Source organism: Phaseolus vulgaris, chromosome 3 (assembly GCF_051622355.1).
Source record: "Phaseolus vulgaris cultivar YP4 chromosome 3, ASM5162235v1, whole genome shotgun sequence".
NCBI lineage: Eukaryota > Viridiplantae > Streptophyta > Magnoliopsida > Fabales > Fabaceae > Phaseolus > Phaseolus vulgaris.
In genome coordinates this window covers 33,878,588-33,898,811 of record NC_143500.1, presented here as the reverse complement: position 1 = coordinate 33,898,811, position 20,224 = coordinate 33,878,588, and the positions used below count along the sequence as shown (strand labels likewise).

General features: G+C 34.4%; 1 protein-coding gene across 1 annotated transcript; it reads right to left on the bottom strand.

The window, feature by feature from the left end:
• Nucleotides 1–2,746, bottom strand: LOC137805869 (putative pectinesterase 63). The gene is made up of 4 exons (XM_068605765.2): nt 2,250–2,746; nt 1,667–1,873; nt 543–790; nt 1–305 (listed from the first exon to the last, which is right to left on the bottom strand). The coding sequence occupies exons 1-4, from the start codon at nt 2,667–2,669 to the stop codon at nt 146–148; spliced, it is 1,035 nt and encodes a 344-aa protein (XP_068461866.1). The 5' UTR covers nt 2,670–2,746; the 3' UTR covers nt 1–145.
• Between the last annotated feature and the right edge of the window lie 17,478 nt (nt 2,747–20,224).

Genomic DNA, 20,224 nt, shown 5'->3' with positions numbered 1-20,224 from the left:
CAAAGTTTACAAAGTTTTCAAAGTTTTACGTAACACTTTGTTACACTAGTAGACAAGTAATAGCACAGTACAATCATGATACATTCATGTGTATGAGAACTTTCTCTTATAATAATTAATGTTCACATGGTTCGTAGTGTCTGTATCACAGCTTTGGAGGTGGGACAACCCACTTTCCTCCATGAATATACGCCATGCTCATGAAGGGCTTTGCTTCTTCATCAGACAGTATCTTCCGAAATTTTACACGTCCAGAGGAAACAGCTCCTGCTCCCGTGCACTTATATTCTCCATAGTAGATTGTGCTATAATAAGTAAAATACCTTTGTCAAAATATATAATTGAGAGAGTTCTTTCGCAAAAAAAATAAAAAATCATATGACTTCATACATGCCTGACTAGAGCTGTGATTTCTACATTCACTTTATAATTTATTATCATAAAATAGGCTTCTAAATTATAGTTATGAGAAGATGGATCTTTAACATGAGTGAAGAATATGTATTTATAGTTGTGATTGATATGGTGTAGGTAAAACGTACTTGTTGGATTTGGGTTGAGAAAGTTGATTGGTGAACCATCCCCGGGCTCTGATGAGGGAAGCCATGTAGGTGTAAGCAAATACCACTCTAGGGCTCTTCCTCCATGCACGTCCAAGGTAAGTGTTCCTGTTACCACTTCCCGTAATGTTGCAGTGCAGGAAAGTGAATCCAGTATCTTCTCCAATGCTTTCCCTACCTTGTGCTGTAATAACACTCAAACCCTTTGCCACCGATTCTATTCTACTTCTCTGTACACATATCATCATCATACACGTCAACCTATATAGTAGACACACTGACACAACATAGATAAATACTAAAAGTACGAAAAATATGTGGAATATCTAAAATGTAGAACATGTATCACCATCTATATATTATATTTTTACTAATTATATAAATTAACAATCAATATTTATATGAACAAGTTGAATTTTTCTTTGGTAGAGAAAAATACTTTTTATAACTAGTTCAAAATGATTTTTTTTTATTTTTTTAATTATAATAAAAAAATATATAATAAATTTAAATTTTTAGAGAATTACTGTTTTATTCTTTTCAAAATTTTATTGGAACCAGGTTAGAATTGTTACAAATCCAAAGATATTTATTAAATTAGATACTTTCACTACAAGAAAATCATGAAATAAAAGTCAATTTTTAGAGATCAAAAGAATTAGTTACAATATTAATAACTAAATTAGAGATCATTTTAGAAACTAAATAAAAAATTGGTTTCTAAATTAGTTTCTATTATTGTTAAATAGTTTCTAAATTGGTATCTAATTAACAAACAAGGTTTTAACTACCAATTATTTAGTTGCTAATTAGATACCAATTTAGAAACTATTTAACAATGATAGAAACTAATTTAGAAACCAAAATTTTTTTTTAGTTTCTAAAATGATCTCTAATTTAGTTACTATTGCAACAAATTATTTTGATCTCTAAAAATTAATTTTTATTTTATGATTTTCTTATAGTGTTTATGGATACATGTCATATTATATCAATGTCCGATATATAATTCGACAGAGATATTTTAGAGATGTCTCCGAATGTGAACTGACTTTCATCATAATGTATAATAAATGGAATTATATAACAGGTTAACATATACGAACCAAGTAGATGGATTTTCCATTTCCAAAGATGAAATCGTAGGAGCCTTGGATGTAACAGTCCTTGAAAAAATGCCTGCCTTTATCATCACATAAAGTGTCCTGAAAGCTCACGAACTTGCAGTTGTAGAATGCAGCCTTGTCCCCAGATATCCTCATGGCTAATGCTTGAGCTCCAACACTATTTTCATCCGGCCTTGGAGACGAGTTCTGCATGTATACGTACATCACACATACATTCATTTGGCAACATGTACAAGAAAATAAATTTAACTTAAACAACATTTAAACGTATAACAATTGTATTAGGCTTAACAGCTATTATTATGTTACTGTAATCATTAAATAGTTTTGGTTATAAAAGTTTTATTTCCTTTAATTGATTATCCGCATAATGAAAATGAAAAAGGAAAAACAGCTAAAAGAAGCAACCTTGCACATGTATTTGAACAAAAGCTAACCAAGGACGCTATGTCCATCACACACAATAATTTGTTGTTAGTAAGTAATGATATAAACTTGTGATATTATTCCGTAAAAGAATATGAATGATGATGAAAATGAAAGGAGGGGGAGAAAAACGCACCACAAAAGCGACGTTGACAGCGACGAAGTAGTCGGAGTCGACAGCGACGGTGGCGCTGTCGACTGTCCCATACTTTAAGGCGGTGGCGTGGTACGTTATGATGGGCATGGTGTGGGAGTCGCTCTCATTCCTCTCTCCATAAAACGTGACGAAAGGTTTGGACCTATCCACGGTCACCTTCTCGCGATACTCGCCCATGCCGATCCACACCACCACTCGCCGCTTGTTCCCTGACGGAATGCTGTTCACGGCCTCCGTCACCGTCCTGAAGTCCCCCGAGCCGTCCCCGCGAACCCTAATGACTTTATCGGCGACGTTTAAAGAAGAGTTGGGAGGAAAACTGGTGGTTGCTGTGACGAGGTGGAGTGCGAGTGTAACTGCAGCAAAAAATGTAGCGCCACTTTCAACGTGACCCATCATCTTATGCTGCGATGCAACCGTAGTAACTTCTATTTAAATATATGTTGAAAAACTAGAGTACGTGGACCTTAATTGGGCTAAATGCTTTAGGGCTATCAACTTTGGAGGCCCATCTCATGCTTCAATAGTTTTGTTCTAACTTAGTAGAGAGCTGGATGGAGAAAATTGGAGTTTGTGGAGGTATTATAAATATTAGTATTGCACAAGTTAATAATTTTTTTCATTATGAATATACTCACATTTATAAAGTACATAAATTCATTAGTTTATAAATATTTTTAAATTTTATATAACATTAGAGTTGGGTATTTGGTTTTGGATAATCTGTATGGATCTCCAACATTTGATTGTGAGTATTTTAGTTCCCTCTATTTAAGTGATAAATTAAAGAAATTGTATCCATTAACTCTCGTGACCTTTTTTTAATATAAGAAATACAATATTAATAAATAAGTGAAATATAAGTTAATATTAAAAAATGAATTTAAGTTTAATTTTTGTCATAAAATCAAATTATACATAAGGTTTGTCTTGCTCACATATATTACAAATTACTCTAATATTTAATTGTTGTGAGATTTCCACCACATTTCTCATCATGACGATATTTGTAAGATTTAACTATCCAATATTGGATAGTATGATAGGTTCAACGATAATACAACATTAGAAAGTGATTTTATGTATAACTCATTGTCACAAAATTGACTTGCAAAGAGAAATATGTCTTACTTATATACTATAAATTGGCCTAATCTATAAGGATATTGTAACATACCAAATATTGTAAAATTATATTTTACAATAAAATATTTAACATTTTATTAGTTGGATGTTTTAATACTTTAAAAATAAGCTAACATATGATAAAATTTATCTGAAGTATTAAGTCTAATTTAGTAAAGTAAACGTTTTATTTGTCAAACCCAAAAAATTAAATAAAATGAAATTTTGTTTGACAAAAAATATGTAAAAAGTCATCATCTAAACTAGGTAAATTATTTTATCTAAGTATCAGTAAGACTATCCAAAGTCTTAATGGATCATTTGAATCACTACAAGAAAAACGCGAATTATATACGGATTATTACATACGGATCAAAATCCGTATGTAAAATCAACATTACATACGGATTTTTGTCCGTATGTAATCCGTATATAAACCTGTTTTACATACGGATTTTGGGCTTTACATACGGATTTTGGCTGTATGTAATTCCAATTTTTCTTGTAGTGAATAAAAGTCAAATATCATCAAACGAATTGAAGAATCATCATATATAGTATAATTCAAAATCTTTTTACGAGACTCACTTATTAAGATAAGAACAAAATTTATTTTTCACTATATGACGATTTTAATGTATAAACTTACAACTCAAATTGGGACCTTATACAAAAACTAAAATTCAAATTGAGATAAGTGTAATAATTACAAATTACATTATAAATAAGAGCATGGTTGGAAGATGGGTACACACACTATTACAAGAATCGACAATATCAAAAGAGAGAATAATACCATAGTGATACATCAATCTTAAAAAATAATCAAGTAAGGAAAGGAGACCATCATTATATGTAACTATTATATTATTCTTGTCAAATGAGGTGTCCTTAACCTCAATACTCTGTTTGTCCCCATCTTTATGATGTTGGTGGATGTATAATTCATCTGGGTGGTAAACTTTCCATTTTTCCTTGAATGTGATACCAAATGAGGTGTTTTTAATCTTATTATTTTATTTGATTAATATTCCTTTAACTTAAAAAGGGTATTATGAGTTTATCTTACATTTGTATCTTGAGTATAAATTTAGATTAAATGTAGTTAGAGGTTGGACCTTGAGAATTTAAATGAATTGGATTTGATAAGTTCATTTATCCTAACTAGTCACTTAAATTCTTGCACAAGAATCAAATAGTGAGTTGGATTGTATATTTCACCTCATGGTTGAGTCTATTTGAGAAAAATGCAAAATATGTGCAATTGAAAGTTGGACTTGAGAGATTGAAATAAGTGGGATTTGATAAACTTGTGTATCCTATCTAGTTACTAAAAATATTTTTAATTAATGCATATGAATCAAATATAGTGACTCTGACTAATCATATGTGAGTTTGATATCATTTTTACTTGTATTAATAAGTCTAATTAATTGTATCTTCTAAGTCTAACTAATTGTTTCCTAACTGATTATATCATTTGAGTGTGACTAATAATATTATATTAGTAATTTTAACTAATTCTATCTTATTTACTTATACCAATGAGTCTCACTAATTGTATATACTTGTTTACAACCATTTCTTATTCTCTTCGTAGACTTATTACATACGGATCTCCTTCTCCTATTAAAAGAATTAAGTTGTCCCCCATATAATTCACAAAAATGAAACCCATACCTGTGAGAAAAACTTCTCCTTCAGTCTAGAGTTTTGTGATTGTGTAGCCTTCCAATATAGCTCTTGTTGTCTTCTTCCTTCACCCATTCCATCCTTCATTTATCTTGACATCACATTTACAAATCTTGACTTGAACACTGCTTGTGCGTACGTTAAACCTTGTTCCTTCCTCCTCCAAATATTGCTTGTTTCATTGCCTTCTAGGATTTTCATTTTTAACCCCAACCTCATCCCTCCTATATTTTGGCAAATTAGCATGAATCTTCATGCTTCCTATCTTGTCATATCATGTTGTTTCTTCATTTCCACTTCGTTTTTCACATCTACATCTAACTAAACCAAAGCGTTGTCACTTCCAATCTAGCTTTTGGGAGATAAAATCCTCTTGTGCCCTTCACATCTTTAAAAAGTTCACCACATATCATATTCTTCTTACTTCACAACAAAATGGGAAAAGAAAAAAGTATGTTTGTTCATCCATGTGTTTTGCCTCCCCTACCTTTGGCGATGATGATCTTCGTTCATCACTTTTACACGCAGCACCTAATAATTGAATAACACACCAAACTGCAACACTAACAATTCACTACAGTCTATTCAAATCTCAGCATAACATTAATTGTGAAAAATCTCTTAAGAACTAAGAATAACAATGACCCAACTGCGATTAACAAAGATCCAAACATAAACAGTAATAATTATAACTGAATATCAACTGTAAAGCTTAAATTTCTCACAATGATGTGTTCAATTAAAATTTTAATTAACCATGTCTCTTAATTTTAATGAAGTTATATTTTTTTTATACCATTGTTAATTGTTAATTCTGATAATTAATTATTTTATTGATGAAAATATATATTATATTTAATATTTAAAAAATAATAATTTACTTATAGAGTAGTAGGGTGACTAGTGGAATCGGCATATTTTGTTATTGTATTTGAAAAATACAAGTTATTATTTTAATTTATATATTATATATTATTATGTGTCAATCATAAAAATTGATAGTATTTATTACAAATTTAAAGAAAAATATAACATCTTTTGTGAAGTATTTTTATGTCACAAATTTTTAAATCGTTTTTTCTAAATATCATCCTAAATAAACCGCTTTTCGAAATAAATTATATATATATATATATATATATATATATATATATATTAAGAAATGATTTATAATGATATGCAAAAAAAGCGAGAAATATAATTTATAATTTTTTTTAAGATAATAGAATATAAAAAATTTATTAAAATTCTAAAATTATTTGTTATGAACACATGTCATGTGGAAAAAAAGTTATGTTTTTTTTATATATAGATTTTAAAGAAAAACTTAATGGTCAAAACCATTTACAAGTCAATTAGTAGGAACGAAACTCAAACACTATTAGTACACATTTACAAGTCAATTAGTAGGGAACTAAACTCAAACACTATTAGTACACATTGTCGGAGTGGAGATGGCGTTTAAGATGGAGAAGAGAAAGGTTTGAGTGGGAAGCATCACTAGAATCTGATCTTAGTTGTCACATTGCCAATGCTTATGTTATTAGGAATGTGAACGATGTGCAGGTTTGGAGAAGTGGCGAGTCAGGGTGCTACACAGTAAGGGCGGCGTATGAGTGCTTAGTGGAGGCGGAAAATACTCCTCAAGTAGAGGTGTTTAAGCTTCTATGGAAGGTAAAGGCACTCCCTAATGTGTTGATCACAGCATGGCGGGTGATTAGGGGCAGAACACCGACAAGATTAACAACCCTGAATGTGTCTTGTGTAAAACTGTGGATGAGTCAAATCAACATCTTTTTATAGAATGTAAACATGTGTGGCGTGTATGGACTTTGTGCTTCAAGTGGGTGGGACTTGAGTTCGTCCAACACAATGATGTTAAGATCCACTTCGAGAGTTTTAATCTGCTCCAAGTAAATCACAAGCAAAATTTAGTTTGGAAAGGGGTGTGGGCAGCCATAGTGTGGAGTTTGTGGGAGCATAGAAATTCTGTTATGTTCCACCAAGGAGTAGTGGACGAGGAAGAAGTGCTACACAAGGCTCAGCTTAAATCGTGGTCGTGGTTGAAACACAAAGGCAATAATTTTTCATACTCGTTAACAGATTGGGTGCTAAATCCAATCCCCTGTCTTACCAACTATAAATAGGAGATGTGTAGTGGCCAGCTGCAGTTGAGTGGGGGGAGATGGAAGGTCTGGCAGGTAGTATTGAAGGAGTTGGTTTAGTGGTGCTTTCTGCAGGTGCAGTACGGTGTAGGGTGGGTAAGGAGGATTTGTTATGGTTGGTTTTGCTGCAGAAGGTTTACTGACGGATAGTTAGAGAAGGATTATTTGGCGTTCTTCCTATGTATGTAGGTTTGAGCCCAAATGGCTTTAGCAAAACCAGGTATTCACTGATGAGTGCAGATTCAAATCCAGCAAGGTTTGTATGAGGCAACTTCCGCCATGTGCTAGGTTGTGTGATTCGCCGAAGTTATACAAAGTTAACATGATCGCCGGTCGATGAAACGGCGATCTCCATGCGGGTGTAGTCGCCGGTCGATGAAACGGCGATCTCCATGCGTGCGTAGTCGGTGGTCGTTGAATCGATGAACCGGCGATCTCCATGTGTGTAGTCGGTGGTCGCCGTAGGTATGCAAAGGTCAACATGATCGCCGGTTGTGTGAAGTCGGAGGTTGCTGAAGTTATACAAGGTCAACATGATCGTCGGTCGATGAACGGCGATCTCCATGTGTGTAGTCGGTGGTCGCCGTAGTCAACATGATCGCCGGTTGTGTGTAGTCGGAGGTTGCTGAAGTTATACAAGTCAAAATGATCGCCGATCGATGAACGGCGATCTCCATGTGGGTAGTCGGTGATCGCCGTAGGTATGCAAAGGTCAACATGATCACCGGTTGATGAAGTGACGTTCTGTCAACATGATCGCCGATCGATGAAACGGCACTCTCCATATGTGTAGTCGGTGGTCGCCGATGTTGGTTATTTTTAGGAAGTCCACTTCTGGTTACTGTTTATGGGTTGGGATACCCCTGAAGTATCCCCTTTAATTTTATTTATTCATTGCTGATAAAAAAAAAAGTACACACACAACTCACCACTGCACTAAAGAAACTTTTTTTATCATCTTATAATATTTATTATTCTTATTATGATATTATTATTATTATTAATATTATCACTTTTTATTATGATATAATTACTATTAATGATGTTAATAATGTTATTAATTTTTTTAATAATCTTAATAATATGAATAATTACAATATTAATTATAATTTTATTAATAATAAATTAATAATATTAATATTAATACTAACTATATTAATATTAACAATATTAATAATAATATTAATTTTAATAATAATAATAATAATAATGTTAATAATAAAAATAATTAATAATTGTATTAATAATTATTTTTTATTAATAATTAATAATATTATTAATAGTAATACTAATTAAATTATTTAATTAATATTTTATTTTAATCTATATTAATATAAAATAAAATAATTATTATCTTCATTATTATCACATCAAATTATTAAATTAATATTTTCATTTAAATATATACTAATATTTTAACAGCGTTTTTAAAAAAAAAAAACCAACAGAACCCTTGCTCCCGTCACGCACCATTCTTTTTCTTTCTTCTTTTTCCCTCCATCTCTCTCTTCTATCTTCTCTCTTAATTCCTCACTCCATACCTCTTCTATTTTAGAATCTGATCATACCACGCTATAGCTGAGGAGTTAAGAAACATTTTTACCTGATCCGAATTTCAAACAGAATAAGTTCATTTTTTCTCTAAAGATCCTTGTTCTCTGTTTTTCCTTAGGATTTAGTCATCAATCTTGGTGGAGTTAGTTGAGAAGATTAATCCTCTCAACTTATTCTACTATATACTGAATTTTTGTTTTGTTTGGATAACTTGCATTAGGCCCTTAAATTTTGAAGCTTATCTAGACTGGGAGGATAAAATTCTAGAGGTTGCTTGGAAAGCAAGCAATTAAGGTAAGGGAAGCTAGATGATCTGGATGTGGAGGGGACGTGGTCCCAATATTCAATCTCTCTTGCAGGGATGTTGTGTGTTTATATATTGGGTTGTTTGTTTATATATTATTTAAATTTGTGGAAATATTAGGTTTTGATGATTTAGTTTTAAAGTGTTTTTTTTTTTATGTCAAATAGACTTTTGAATGTTATGGATCACTTTTTGAATGATATTGTATGATGAAATGGTATGAAATTGAATTTATACATTTGGGATAATGTATGGACTGATGTTTGTTGTGTATTAAGTATTGATGCCTGGTAACAGAGATCTCTGAGCTTCACTGATGATCTAGGTTACATAGACTGGGGAGTTCATGCACATCGTGACATATGAGATGCATGGCTTGGGTTGTATTAAACTTACCCTTATCCTTTTTGTTAGATTTGCTGGTAATCTTTGGATCAGGTGTTAGTATCTGGTAGGACTTACTTAATACGGGTCTTCCGAAATACGTTGTTTATTGAATATTCTTGATGTATAGATCCATGTGAGATTTATGTGATTGTTTTATGTTGGAATTTGAAGAAGATTGAATAATTGAGAAATTGATCATGTAATTTGATTTTCTCTTTTAATTTAATTGCATACATTATAAAATTTTATTTTTACTAGCTTACCCTTGCTTTTTTTTATTGTGTTGTGAATTGCGATGACTGTACTATGTACACGAGCAGATGACCATACAGGTGCAGGAGAGCCTTAAAGGTTTTAGAGTTTTATTTTGAACTATGGATATGTAAATATTTGTATTTCTATAAGTCATAATCTTGTAATAGAAATATTTTGAAAAACTTTAAGTTTGTATAGAAATATGTGTAACATGTATTTAAATAGTTAGATATATTTTTGGGGTGTTACAAATATGAAATAAGATTATTAATATTATTATTATCATAAATTACTATTCGTAATAAGAGAAGGAGGATCACCAACCTCTATTTTCGGTGGTGTAACTCGGTTCAGGACGACACCTGTGACGAAGCCACTACAAAGCACGATATGGAGGTTAGCTTCTTCTTCTCTAAGTTTTCATCAGATCATGACGAAAGGGATATGTGGAAGATTTTTTATAGAAGAGGAGGGTAAAAGATGTGTTCAAAGTAGATTAAATGTAAAAAGGTAGAGGTTGTTGTTAGATTTCAAAAGGTGGTTGAAGAAGATGAGCTAGAAAGAAGGTTAAATCTTATTTGGATTGGGACATGGAAGCTAAGGGAAAATAAACCAAAATACCGGAGAGTTCAGGAGACTTGGAAGGAGTGGAATGAAACTAACAAGGCAACAACAGAAGGAATGGAGGCAGAAGGACCAACGCCAAACATACGCTCAGCTGTTGTGAAGGATAACAAAAGGAAAGTGCAAGGGGTCAAGGAACAAGGATGGGTTCATATTAAGGATTAGGAGGATAACGTAAAATGGCTAAGAAATTGTTTTGTAGGAAGAGAGTGAAGGAGGCGGAGAAGGTCCAGTCTGTGAAGGAGAGTTTCATAATGGAAGGATTCAAGTTTATCAGATTGACGTACTTATGAGGGAATTATGTGCTGTTGTCCGGGAACTAGGAAGGAGTGATTCAAAAATCGTTACTAGAGAATAAGGAATGGTTCACAAAGGCTTTTGAATCAGTATTCCCTTGGGATGAGAAGTTTGTTGTGGAGGACAAGCTTGTTTGGGTCAGATGTAGAAGAATACCTCTTAAGTTCTAAAACAATCAATGTTCCGAACAAGTAGCTGCTCTGGTAGGATCTTTGGTAGAAGTCGATGTGGCAACATTAGAACAAGAGGTCCTTGAGTATGCATGGATGCAGGTGAGGTTTCAGTTTTCGGAGAGGCACGCACGGTGAAGAACGTCAACTTTAATGAAACATCGTGTAAGGTTGTTATAGATGTTGAACCAAGTGGTGTTCAAGCTTTGAAAAATGCAAACCCTTTGAAGGATGTTGAAGCCTTGGCTGTGCTTGTTGTTGCTGTGCTGGTTTAGTCTAGTTCTGGGGTAGTTTGAGTGTTGTAATCCACCCCTTGATCGAATCTAAAGCATAGGCATTCTCAATCTTTTTGAAAGTAAAATGTTTTTCAAACTAAGTTAAAACAACTGATTGTTTTGTCGAAACAACCGATTGTTTATACTTAGATGTTTTGAGAAAAGATTGAAAACTGTTTTTCAAATGGTTGAACTGTTAAAACCAAAACAACCGATTGATTCGAGGAAACAACCGATTGTTTATTTTGGGAACATAACAGAAAAACTGTTTTATCTTTGGCTGAGCTTTAAATGATTTAACTGCTTACGCTCCAGTCATTAAATGCTTTGACCAATCTTTTAATGCAATTTAAGAGTTTGTTAAGATTTGATAACAAACTACATCTTTGAATATATTCAGAAAAACAGATTTGAGATCATATCTTTTACAAGTTTTTACTAAGAGTTTTTGAGTTTTTCAAAGAGCTGAGATTGCTGAAAGTTTGTGATTGATCAAAGTTTGTGGAATAGGATTCTGCTTGTATTGATTTCAGATTATCTTCTGTAACAAGTGTAATCCTTGTACTCTGTGAAACAAGTTTTCGTTTCTGTGTTTGCTGAGATTGGTTGTGTGTTCTTGAGGGGATCAAGATCAGCAATCTTAGTGCTGGTATAAACAACCGATTGTTTATGTGAAACAACCGATTGTTTTTCTGGTACTGTTGTTTTTTATTGCTGTTTTGGCAAACTGAATTTCTTATCAATTGTTTCTTGAGATAATTTCATTCTTGTTTTAAAAGTTTGCGAAAACCCTCTTTAAACAATTCACCCCCCCCCTCTAGTTTAAAGCCATCCATTCTAACAATAAAGGAGGAAAACTTTATCACGAACGTATGTGTTTGTGGTCCTCATCACGAGTGGAGGGCGATGCATGGAGGGAACTCGAATGCCGACTCAGAGGAGATGTTCAGAGAAGAGTTCTTTGAGAAAGAGGGTTCTGATTACGGTCACCAGAATGACGTAAGGATGGTCAATGGATAAGAGGTGTCCGTGAAGTTTCCAGTAGTGCGGGTTTCAAGTCAGGTGGGAGGAGCCTGGAATGGAAACTCGAGAGGTGGCAAGGAATCAAGGTGCGAAGGTGGTTACACTAATATGGAAGGGAACATTGTCTGCATGAGAAAAGAGGGCATAGAAAGTATGTCTAATGATGTGCCAATGCAGCAAGATAACACGCATAAATGGGGTGAAACAGTAGGTAGGAGTGTTAAGGAGGCTGACCTAATTGATATTTGGCATCTAAAGGCCCAAAAGGAGAGAAAGGAGTGTGTTTAGTGTTTTTATGGAATTGAGTTCAAGAGGTGGAAGACAAACAATCAGGGGGTGTTGCAAACCCAATGCCCCCGTGTTGTCCGCGAACCTAATAGTGGAAACATCCATGGTAGTGAGAGGAGGCACAGTTGATTGCTCACGTGGCGCGTGTGAGTTCAGTAGGAGCAGAAATGACCTTGACAGAGAGGAGAGGCACGATGAAGTTGGGGAGAAGAAAGAAGGAAGACAAGCATCGGTAAGATAAAGCTTCTTTCGAGGTTAGGCACACTTGGAGGCGAAGGCAACCAGGAAATGGCACAACCAACACGATGAAAGTTAGAGCAACGTCGCCTAACGTTGGCTCTCACAGGTTCTCCGTTGTATATCTCCGTCAAAGGCGAGGTAAGCCACTTCTTTGCATAGCAACGACAACGAGACGGTGGAGAAGGTGGACAGTAGTGCAAAGCAGGAGAAGGATGTTGGCGGTGCGGCTAGGGAGAAGGATGATGGCGACGCAAGTTCAAAGGATATGGGTGTTGTGGGCGTGGGTTTGGAGGAGATGGTTGTTCACGGTGCTGGCTCAGTGGAGAGTGAAGATGGAGGATACAGGGGGGGCGTGACTACGAAAGAGAAAGAAGATTGTGAAAAGTTGCCTTGTGGAAACGTATGTGATGGCAAGGGATTCGAAGAATTAACAAGAAGAAGAATGGGAACGAGAACCTTGTTAGAGGCCACACCAACAAACTTTTCTTTAGCAAATTAGCGGGAACTAAGGTTAGAATCTCAGAGCTTAAATAATTGCTTATCTAATAGTGCAGTTAGGAATTGTAATAGGTTGTTTTGGATGAAAAACGAGTATTCAGAAGCTTTTAAAGTTTGGAATATTGGAAAGGAGGTGGAGTTTTCCTTTTTGGGAGAGGATGAAGTTGTTATTGAAAATTTACAAGTTATGGAGATTAGAGACAAATTTGCAAATAGGAGGGAGAACACAAGTAGGGTGGAGTCTGATGATGGGAAATGGGGGGAAGCATCAAAACGAAATATATAGGCGAGTTGGTTAAGAAAGAACAAGCGGGTTGGGTTGAAAATCACTACAAGAAAATCACGAATTATATACAAATTCTATTTACATACGGATTTTTTCCGTATGTAATTTACATAGTGGACGGGATTCAAAACCAAATTCCTTCAGTGACCAAAGAAACTTTAAACTTTACACCAAACAAATTCTTTAGTATTATTATGATTTTTATTATACTTATTATTATTAATAATATTAATATTAATATAATATTAATATATTATTATTATTATTATTATTATTATTAAGTTTAATAAAAATCATAATATGACCAAAGAACTTGTCTAGTCTATGTTGAATCAAGTGTGTTCAAGCTTTGAAGAATCCAAATTCTTTGTGTTTGATGGAAGGTTGGATGTGCTTGCTGTTGCTGAGGTGCTTTAGAATAGGATCTGGGGTAGATTATATTTGTAATCCACTCTTTGTTGAATCTAAAGCTTAAGTGTTTTCAAATATTTTAAGAATAAAGTGTTTTTCAAACTAAGTGAAAAACAACCTGTTGTTTTATCGAAACAACCGATTGTTTTATACTTAGGTGTTTTTGAAAAAGTTTGAAAACTGTTTTGGATGGTTGACTTGCTGTCAAACTCAAACAACCGATTGATTCACTATTTCAACCGATTGTTTGTTTGGAATCCTAATAGAAAACAATTTTGTTTGTTAAAAGAGCTTTAATTGATTTCATAACTGAATACGCTCCTGCTTTAAATGTTTTGACCAAGATTTGAATACAATAAATAGTTTGTTAATGTTTTATAACAAACAACAAGACAAAAAAATAGATTTGAGTTTTTCAAAGAGTTTTGAAGCATTTGAGTTTGAACTTGAGTTTTGGTTATTCAAGAGAGAAGTGGAATAGGATTACTCTGTATTAATTTCAGTTGATTCTGTAACAGTGTAATTTGTTCTGTGATTTGTGTACTTTCTGGTGTTGTAAAGCTAAAAAGGGTTGTGTGCTCTTGAGGTTGTCAAGATCAACATTCTTGGTGGTGTATGTGCTGAGCCAAAGGAAGTGTGTGTCTTGAGGGGATCAATGTCACTTCTTTGGTGATGTGTGTATGTAATCTGGATTTGATTACCTAGTGGATTCCCCAGTGGTTTCTGCGAAACTGGATGTAGCTCTTGGGTTAAGCGTGAACTAGTATAAACTGTTTGTGCAATTCTCTCTTCCTTAAACTCTTTAATTTTAGTTGTTGTTATATTACTGGTATAAACAACCGATTGTTTCTGCGAAACAACCGATTGTTTTTCTGTAGTTTTTCTGTTTTGAGCTTTGTTCTTGGCAAACTGAATTCCTAAGTCTAGTTTCTTGCAAAGAATTTCATTCTATCCTAAAAAGTTTGCAAAAACCCTCTTTAAACCATTCACCCCCCTCTAGTTTAAAGCCATACATTCTAACAGTCTAGTGGTTAATGCTTGGTCACTGGAAGGACTTGGCTTCAAGTCCTGCCTACTGTAGTTTGCTTCCAATATTAATAAGGGACTTGGGTCCAAAACCTTTTAGGTCCTTAGACATAGAAGGGAGGGAGAACAGAAAGTGGTTTTTATTAGAACAAAGAAGAAATAATCACAGTTTAGACTAATATCTCTGGTCAGTTGTATGTACAAAAATGTGTACATACAACTTTCTAGAGGGCAGGGGGTTATCTGGATGAAGTGAAGAGGAGAAAGACCAACTATGTTGTCTTCAAAGTGGACTATGAAAAGGCATACGCCTCTATCATGTGGGATTTTCTTTATTACATCCTGGAAAGGCTAGGTTTTTGTGGAAAGTGGATTGGATGGGAGTCCTACTTAAGAACTCAAACCACTGAAGGGATTGAGACAAGGTAATCCTCTAGCACCTTTTCTTTTCCTCATTGTGGCAGAAGGGTTAGCTGGGATAGTAAGGAAGGCAGCTGAGAAAGAGCTGCTAGAAAGCCTGAAGATTAGAGACAGGTTCATTAAGGTTAATATGCTACAGTACGCATATGATATGTTGTTCTTCTGCAAAGTGAAAGTGAAAAGCAAGTTTGTCATCAAAACAATTCTAAATTGTTTTGAATTAGCTTCAGGTTCAAAGGTGAATTTTTAGAAGAGTAGTATAGGGGGTGGGAAGTATCTTAAATATGCTACAACGATGTGCGACTATCTTGAATTGTGATACGATGAAGATGTTGTTTAAGTATTTGGGCATGCTTGTAAGGGGTTGTCACAAAAAAAAAAGTTTTCAGAAGGGATGGTGGATAGAGTGAGGAATAAATTAGGAAGATAGAAAAGCAAGTTTATTTTAATGGTAGGAAGAATTTGTTTGATAAAATTTGTGCTATCCTCTCTTTCCCTGTTCTATTTGTCTTTGTATAAAATGTCGGCTATGGTGGCAAAGGAAGTAGTGAAGTTACAGAGGAACTTCCTGTGGAGGTGGGACTCGGATGGGAGGAAAATAGCGTGGGCTTCGTGGAAAAATGTATGTGAGTTGAAGGAAGTGGGAGGGTTAGGAATGATAGAGATTAGGTGGTTCAACATTGCTTTGTTAGGAAAGTGGATATGGCGGTTGGGGTATGAGAAGAAGGGCCTGTGGAAAGAAGTGTTGGGTTCAAAATATGGAGGTTGGCGGGACCTTAGGAATCAAAAAAAAGTAACTTAGATTCGCTTTGGTAGAGGAATTTGAAGGATGTGTGGGCGATTGAGGGTTGGAAAGGCAAGTTTGAGGATAATTGCATTTGAGAGATCGAGAATGGGAGGGAGATAAGGTTGTGGGAGGATAAGTGGGTTGGAAATACGAATCTCAATACCAAATTTTCGAGGCTTTTTTCAATTTGTTTGGATAAGGAATCTTTTCTTTGGCAAGGAGGGGAATTGAATGAAAATCTAGAGTGGCTTTGGAAGATTGATTGGAGGAGGAATTTGTTTGAATGGGAGAAGAATCAGGAACAAGAGTTGATGTATCTTTTGGGAGAGAAAAGTGTAAATGTGGATAAGGAGGATACCTAGTATGGAAAGATGGTGAGACAATGGTGTTCACAGTCAAATCTGCATATAAAATCCTTAAAGAAAGTGCCCAGGGGGAAGAGGGGGATTTATACGTGGGTTTTTGGAAGGTTAAAGCTCAATCATCAGCTCTTGTTACAGCTTGGAGGGTTCTGGAGGACAAAATTTTGTCTAGAGGGAATTTGGCAAGAAGAGGGATCAAGATGGATAGTTGCATTTGTTATCTGTGTGGGGAGGAAGAGGAAACTACGTCTCACCTCTTTTGCACGTGTAGAGTTGCATGGTTAGTATGGTTTAAGTGTTATGAGAGGATTGGGATGACTTCGACTGATCCTTGGGAGCCAAAAATGCATTTTCTAAATTTTAAGAGTAGTGGGGCGAATAAAAGTGTTAACCAGATTTGGGGTTGTGTGTGGGTTGTTGTGGTAGCTGAGTTGTGGAATCATAGGAATAGGAAGATTTTAAAAAGCGGCACGATAAACCACATTGAAATTTTCACAATGGTGTAGTTTAAGGTATGGTCATGGGTGTTATCCAAAATACACGAAGTAAGTTTTTCGTATTTCAATTGTCTTGAGCCTCTCGTATGTATGAGATATGTCAGAAATTGCTAGGTGGTTTTTTGCGGGGTAAGGTTTTATAGAGGTTATGTTAGGGTGCCAATTCTGTTTATATGGTTTATATGTTTCTGTTGGGCATTAAACGTAAGATGTTTTTATAAGAGTTGAGGTATCCCTAAAATATCTTTATTTTATTCATTCGTTTTTTGTTGATAAAATAAACTATTCATAATAAGAAAATTATTAATATCAATTATTAGTATCATAATAATAATAATAATAATAATAATAATAATATTATTACAAAATTATTAAATTAATATTTTCATTTTAATATATATTAGTATACAAAATTATTAGTAGTTCAATTATCATAAATTATTAATAATAATTATTATTATTATTATAATTATTTTTAATACAATAATAATTATTATTATTATTATTATTACTACTACGTGAGATTATTAAATCAATATTTTCATTTTATTATGTATCTATATAAAAGAAAATTATAAATATTATAATTATATTTTTTTTATTAAAATTTAGAAAATTATTATTATTATTATCATAACTATTTTTATTTTTATTATCATTATTATTACTATTATTATCTTAATTGATTTTTAATTAGCAATTTATCTTAATTAATATTATTAGTATCATGAATATTGATTGACACCAAATTACTGACAATATGGGTGGACTCCAAATTACCGATGAATATTATCAATAAATATTGATTGTCGTTTAGTTATCAACAAATATTACCAATAAAATTTCAACAAATATTACCAACAAAATTTTATGTGTACATATTCATCAATAAAATCTTTCGATAAAATCAAATTACCAACTGATTGAGTAATTTTTTGTAGGTAAATTCAAAATATCTTGTTGTACGAACCATCTATAAATATATAGTTCAACGTATAAGATGTACATACCTCAATGTGAGAACTGTGTATTAAAAATCTCACACCGATTAAACATAAAACAAATTTATAATATATTTGATGCATAGGATAACATTTAAATGCAAGGACGCTAATAAAAAAAAATGCAACAACAATTATACAAAGAATGTGAGGATTAGTCTTAGAAATAAGATTATGCAAATGCAATACCTACGGGCAATTATAATGTTTTGTTTGCTTTAATTTAATTGGCACCTTAGATGTGGTAAGCACTTTCTTAGAAAGTAAATTAATAGTACTTGATAAAAAAAACACTGTCTTTCCCCTAATTAATGAAATTACTTTATTATTGGGATGTGAATGAGTTAAAGTATCACATTTTATTTAAAAAATTAGTTGAAAGGGATATCAGATTGTTTTACGTGATTATTCGTAATTTATAGCTAAATATCTTTCTAACCTATAATAAATAAACAAACAAGTTGAGGTTGAGTAACACATAAGAAAAACTTTGAAGTATATAATAAAAGGAAACCTGAGCTTCAATTTGACGGTTTGTACAAGGTAACAACTATATTTAATTAATATACTCAAATAAGGAATTAGTCAAAAAAAAAAATTGAATTACCTACAAATTTATCTAAACATTATCAAATTTTAATATGAGTGTAATTAGGTGGAGAGAAATACTTTTCTCAACTGATCCTATCAAGATTGATGACTAAATTATAAAAAAAATAAAGAATAAAGAATTTTTAAAATAAAAATAAACTTACTCTTTTTAAAAATCTGATTTGATAGAAATGTAGCATGATTGCAGAGTTTATCAAATCTTGGAATAGACGTGGTATGTGAGAGAAAATAAAAATAGAAAAGAGAGAAGAGAAGTTGGGAGAAAAAGAAAGAAATTTGCGTGTAGGGGGCTTTTATGTTTTTTTTTTCATGTTATTACACTTTCTCCTTTTCATACTTAAAACACTTAGATTATATTTTTAATTCTTAAAACTTTTAATAAATAAATTCGTTTTACTCAAATAGGAAAAAAAAAGTTGTTATCCAAATTTAAAACATTTATATTTGTAGTTTATAAATATATTTCTATTACTAACTTTCTTTTTTTTAATGGTGATTACTCTTTAGAAGCATAGGGCCTCATGGATATGATAGGCAAAACGACAAACACCATTCACGATATTATTATCTCTTTTAAGTATTATAATTGTAGTTTTTACTAAGGGTGGCAAAAAATTCAAATTACAAAATCCAATTCATAATTATCTAAATCCATATTAATTTTGATCCATTTAAATGGATTTATTTCAAATCCAAATCCATATTTTTGGATTTTAAATCCAATCCATTTAATTGGATATGGATTAGATATGCATTGGATTATCCAAATTGTATTTTGGGTTGGATTTTGACTTGACCCGATCCAGGTTGAGCCAAGACAATTCAGGCGCAGGTTGAGCAAAGTTGACCCAAGTCCACGTCGAGCCGAATGAGCTCGGGCCAATGTCAAGTCGAGCGGGCCCTGACTGATGACGAGCCAAGCGGGTCCAAGCTGATGTCGAGCCGAGGAGGCCAGGGCCGATATCTAGTCATTCGATCTTGGGCCAATGTTGAGTTGTGCGGGCCGAGGCCGATGTCGAGTCGTGTGGGCCCGGGCCGATGTCTAGTCGTGCAGGCTCGGGCCGATTTTGAATCGTTCAGGCTCGGGCTGGTGTTGAGCCGAGCGAATCCAAATCGATGTCAAAGCGAGCGGGTCTGGTCGATGTCGAGATGGTTGGGCCCGGACCAATGTCGAGGCAAGCGGGTCCGGGCCGATGTCGAGCAAACTAGGCTCAGGCACATGTCGAGTCGAGCGGGCCCGGGCAGATGTCAATGAGACCGGGCTTGGGTCGTTGTCGAGTCGAGCGGGCGTGGGCTGATTTCGAGGTGAGCGGGCCTGGGTCGATGTCGAGCCAAGCGGGCCCGAGCCGATGTCGAGCCGAGCGGGCCCGGCCGATATCGAGCCGAGCGTGCCCAAGCCGATGACGAGCCGAGCGGGCCTGGGCCAATGTCGAGTCTGGCGGGCCCGGGCCGATGTCGAGTCTGGCGAGCCCGGGCCGATGTCGAAGCGAGCGGGCCCGGTCGATGTCGAGACGATCGGGCCCCAACCCGATGTCGAGGCGAGCGGGCTCAAGTTGATGTCGAGTCGAACTGGCCCGAGCCGATGTCGAGTCGAACGGGCCCGAGCCGATGTCGAGTCGAACGGGCTCGGGCAGATGTCGATGCGACTGGGCCTG

Coding starts and splice junctions, on each gene's coding strand:
- LOC137805869 (XM_068605765.2), bottom strand. CDS start 2,669: ATGATGGGTCACGTTGAAAGTGGCGCTACATTTTTTGCTGCAGTTACA. Junction 1,874..2,249: donor CTGTCAACGTCGCTTTTGTG/GTGCGTTTTTCT, acceptor GTATACATGCAG/AACTCGTCTCCAAGGCCGGA. Junction 791..1,666: donor ATGGAAAATCCATCTACTTG/GTTCGTATATGT, acceptor ATATGTGTACAG/AGAAGTAGAATAGAATCGGT.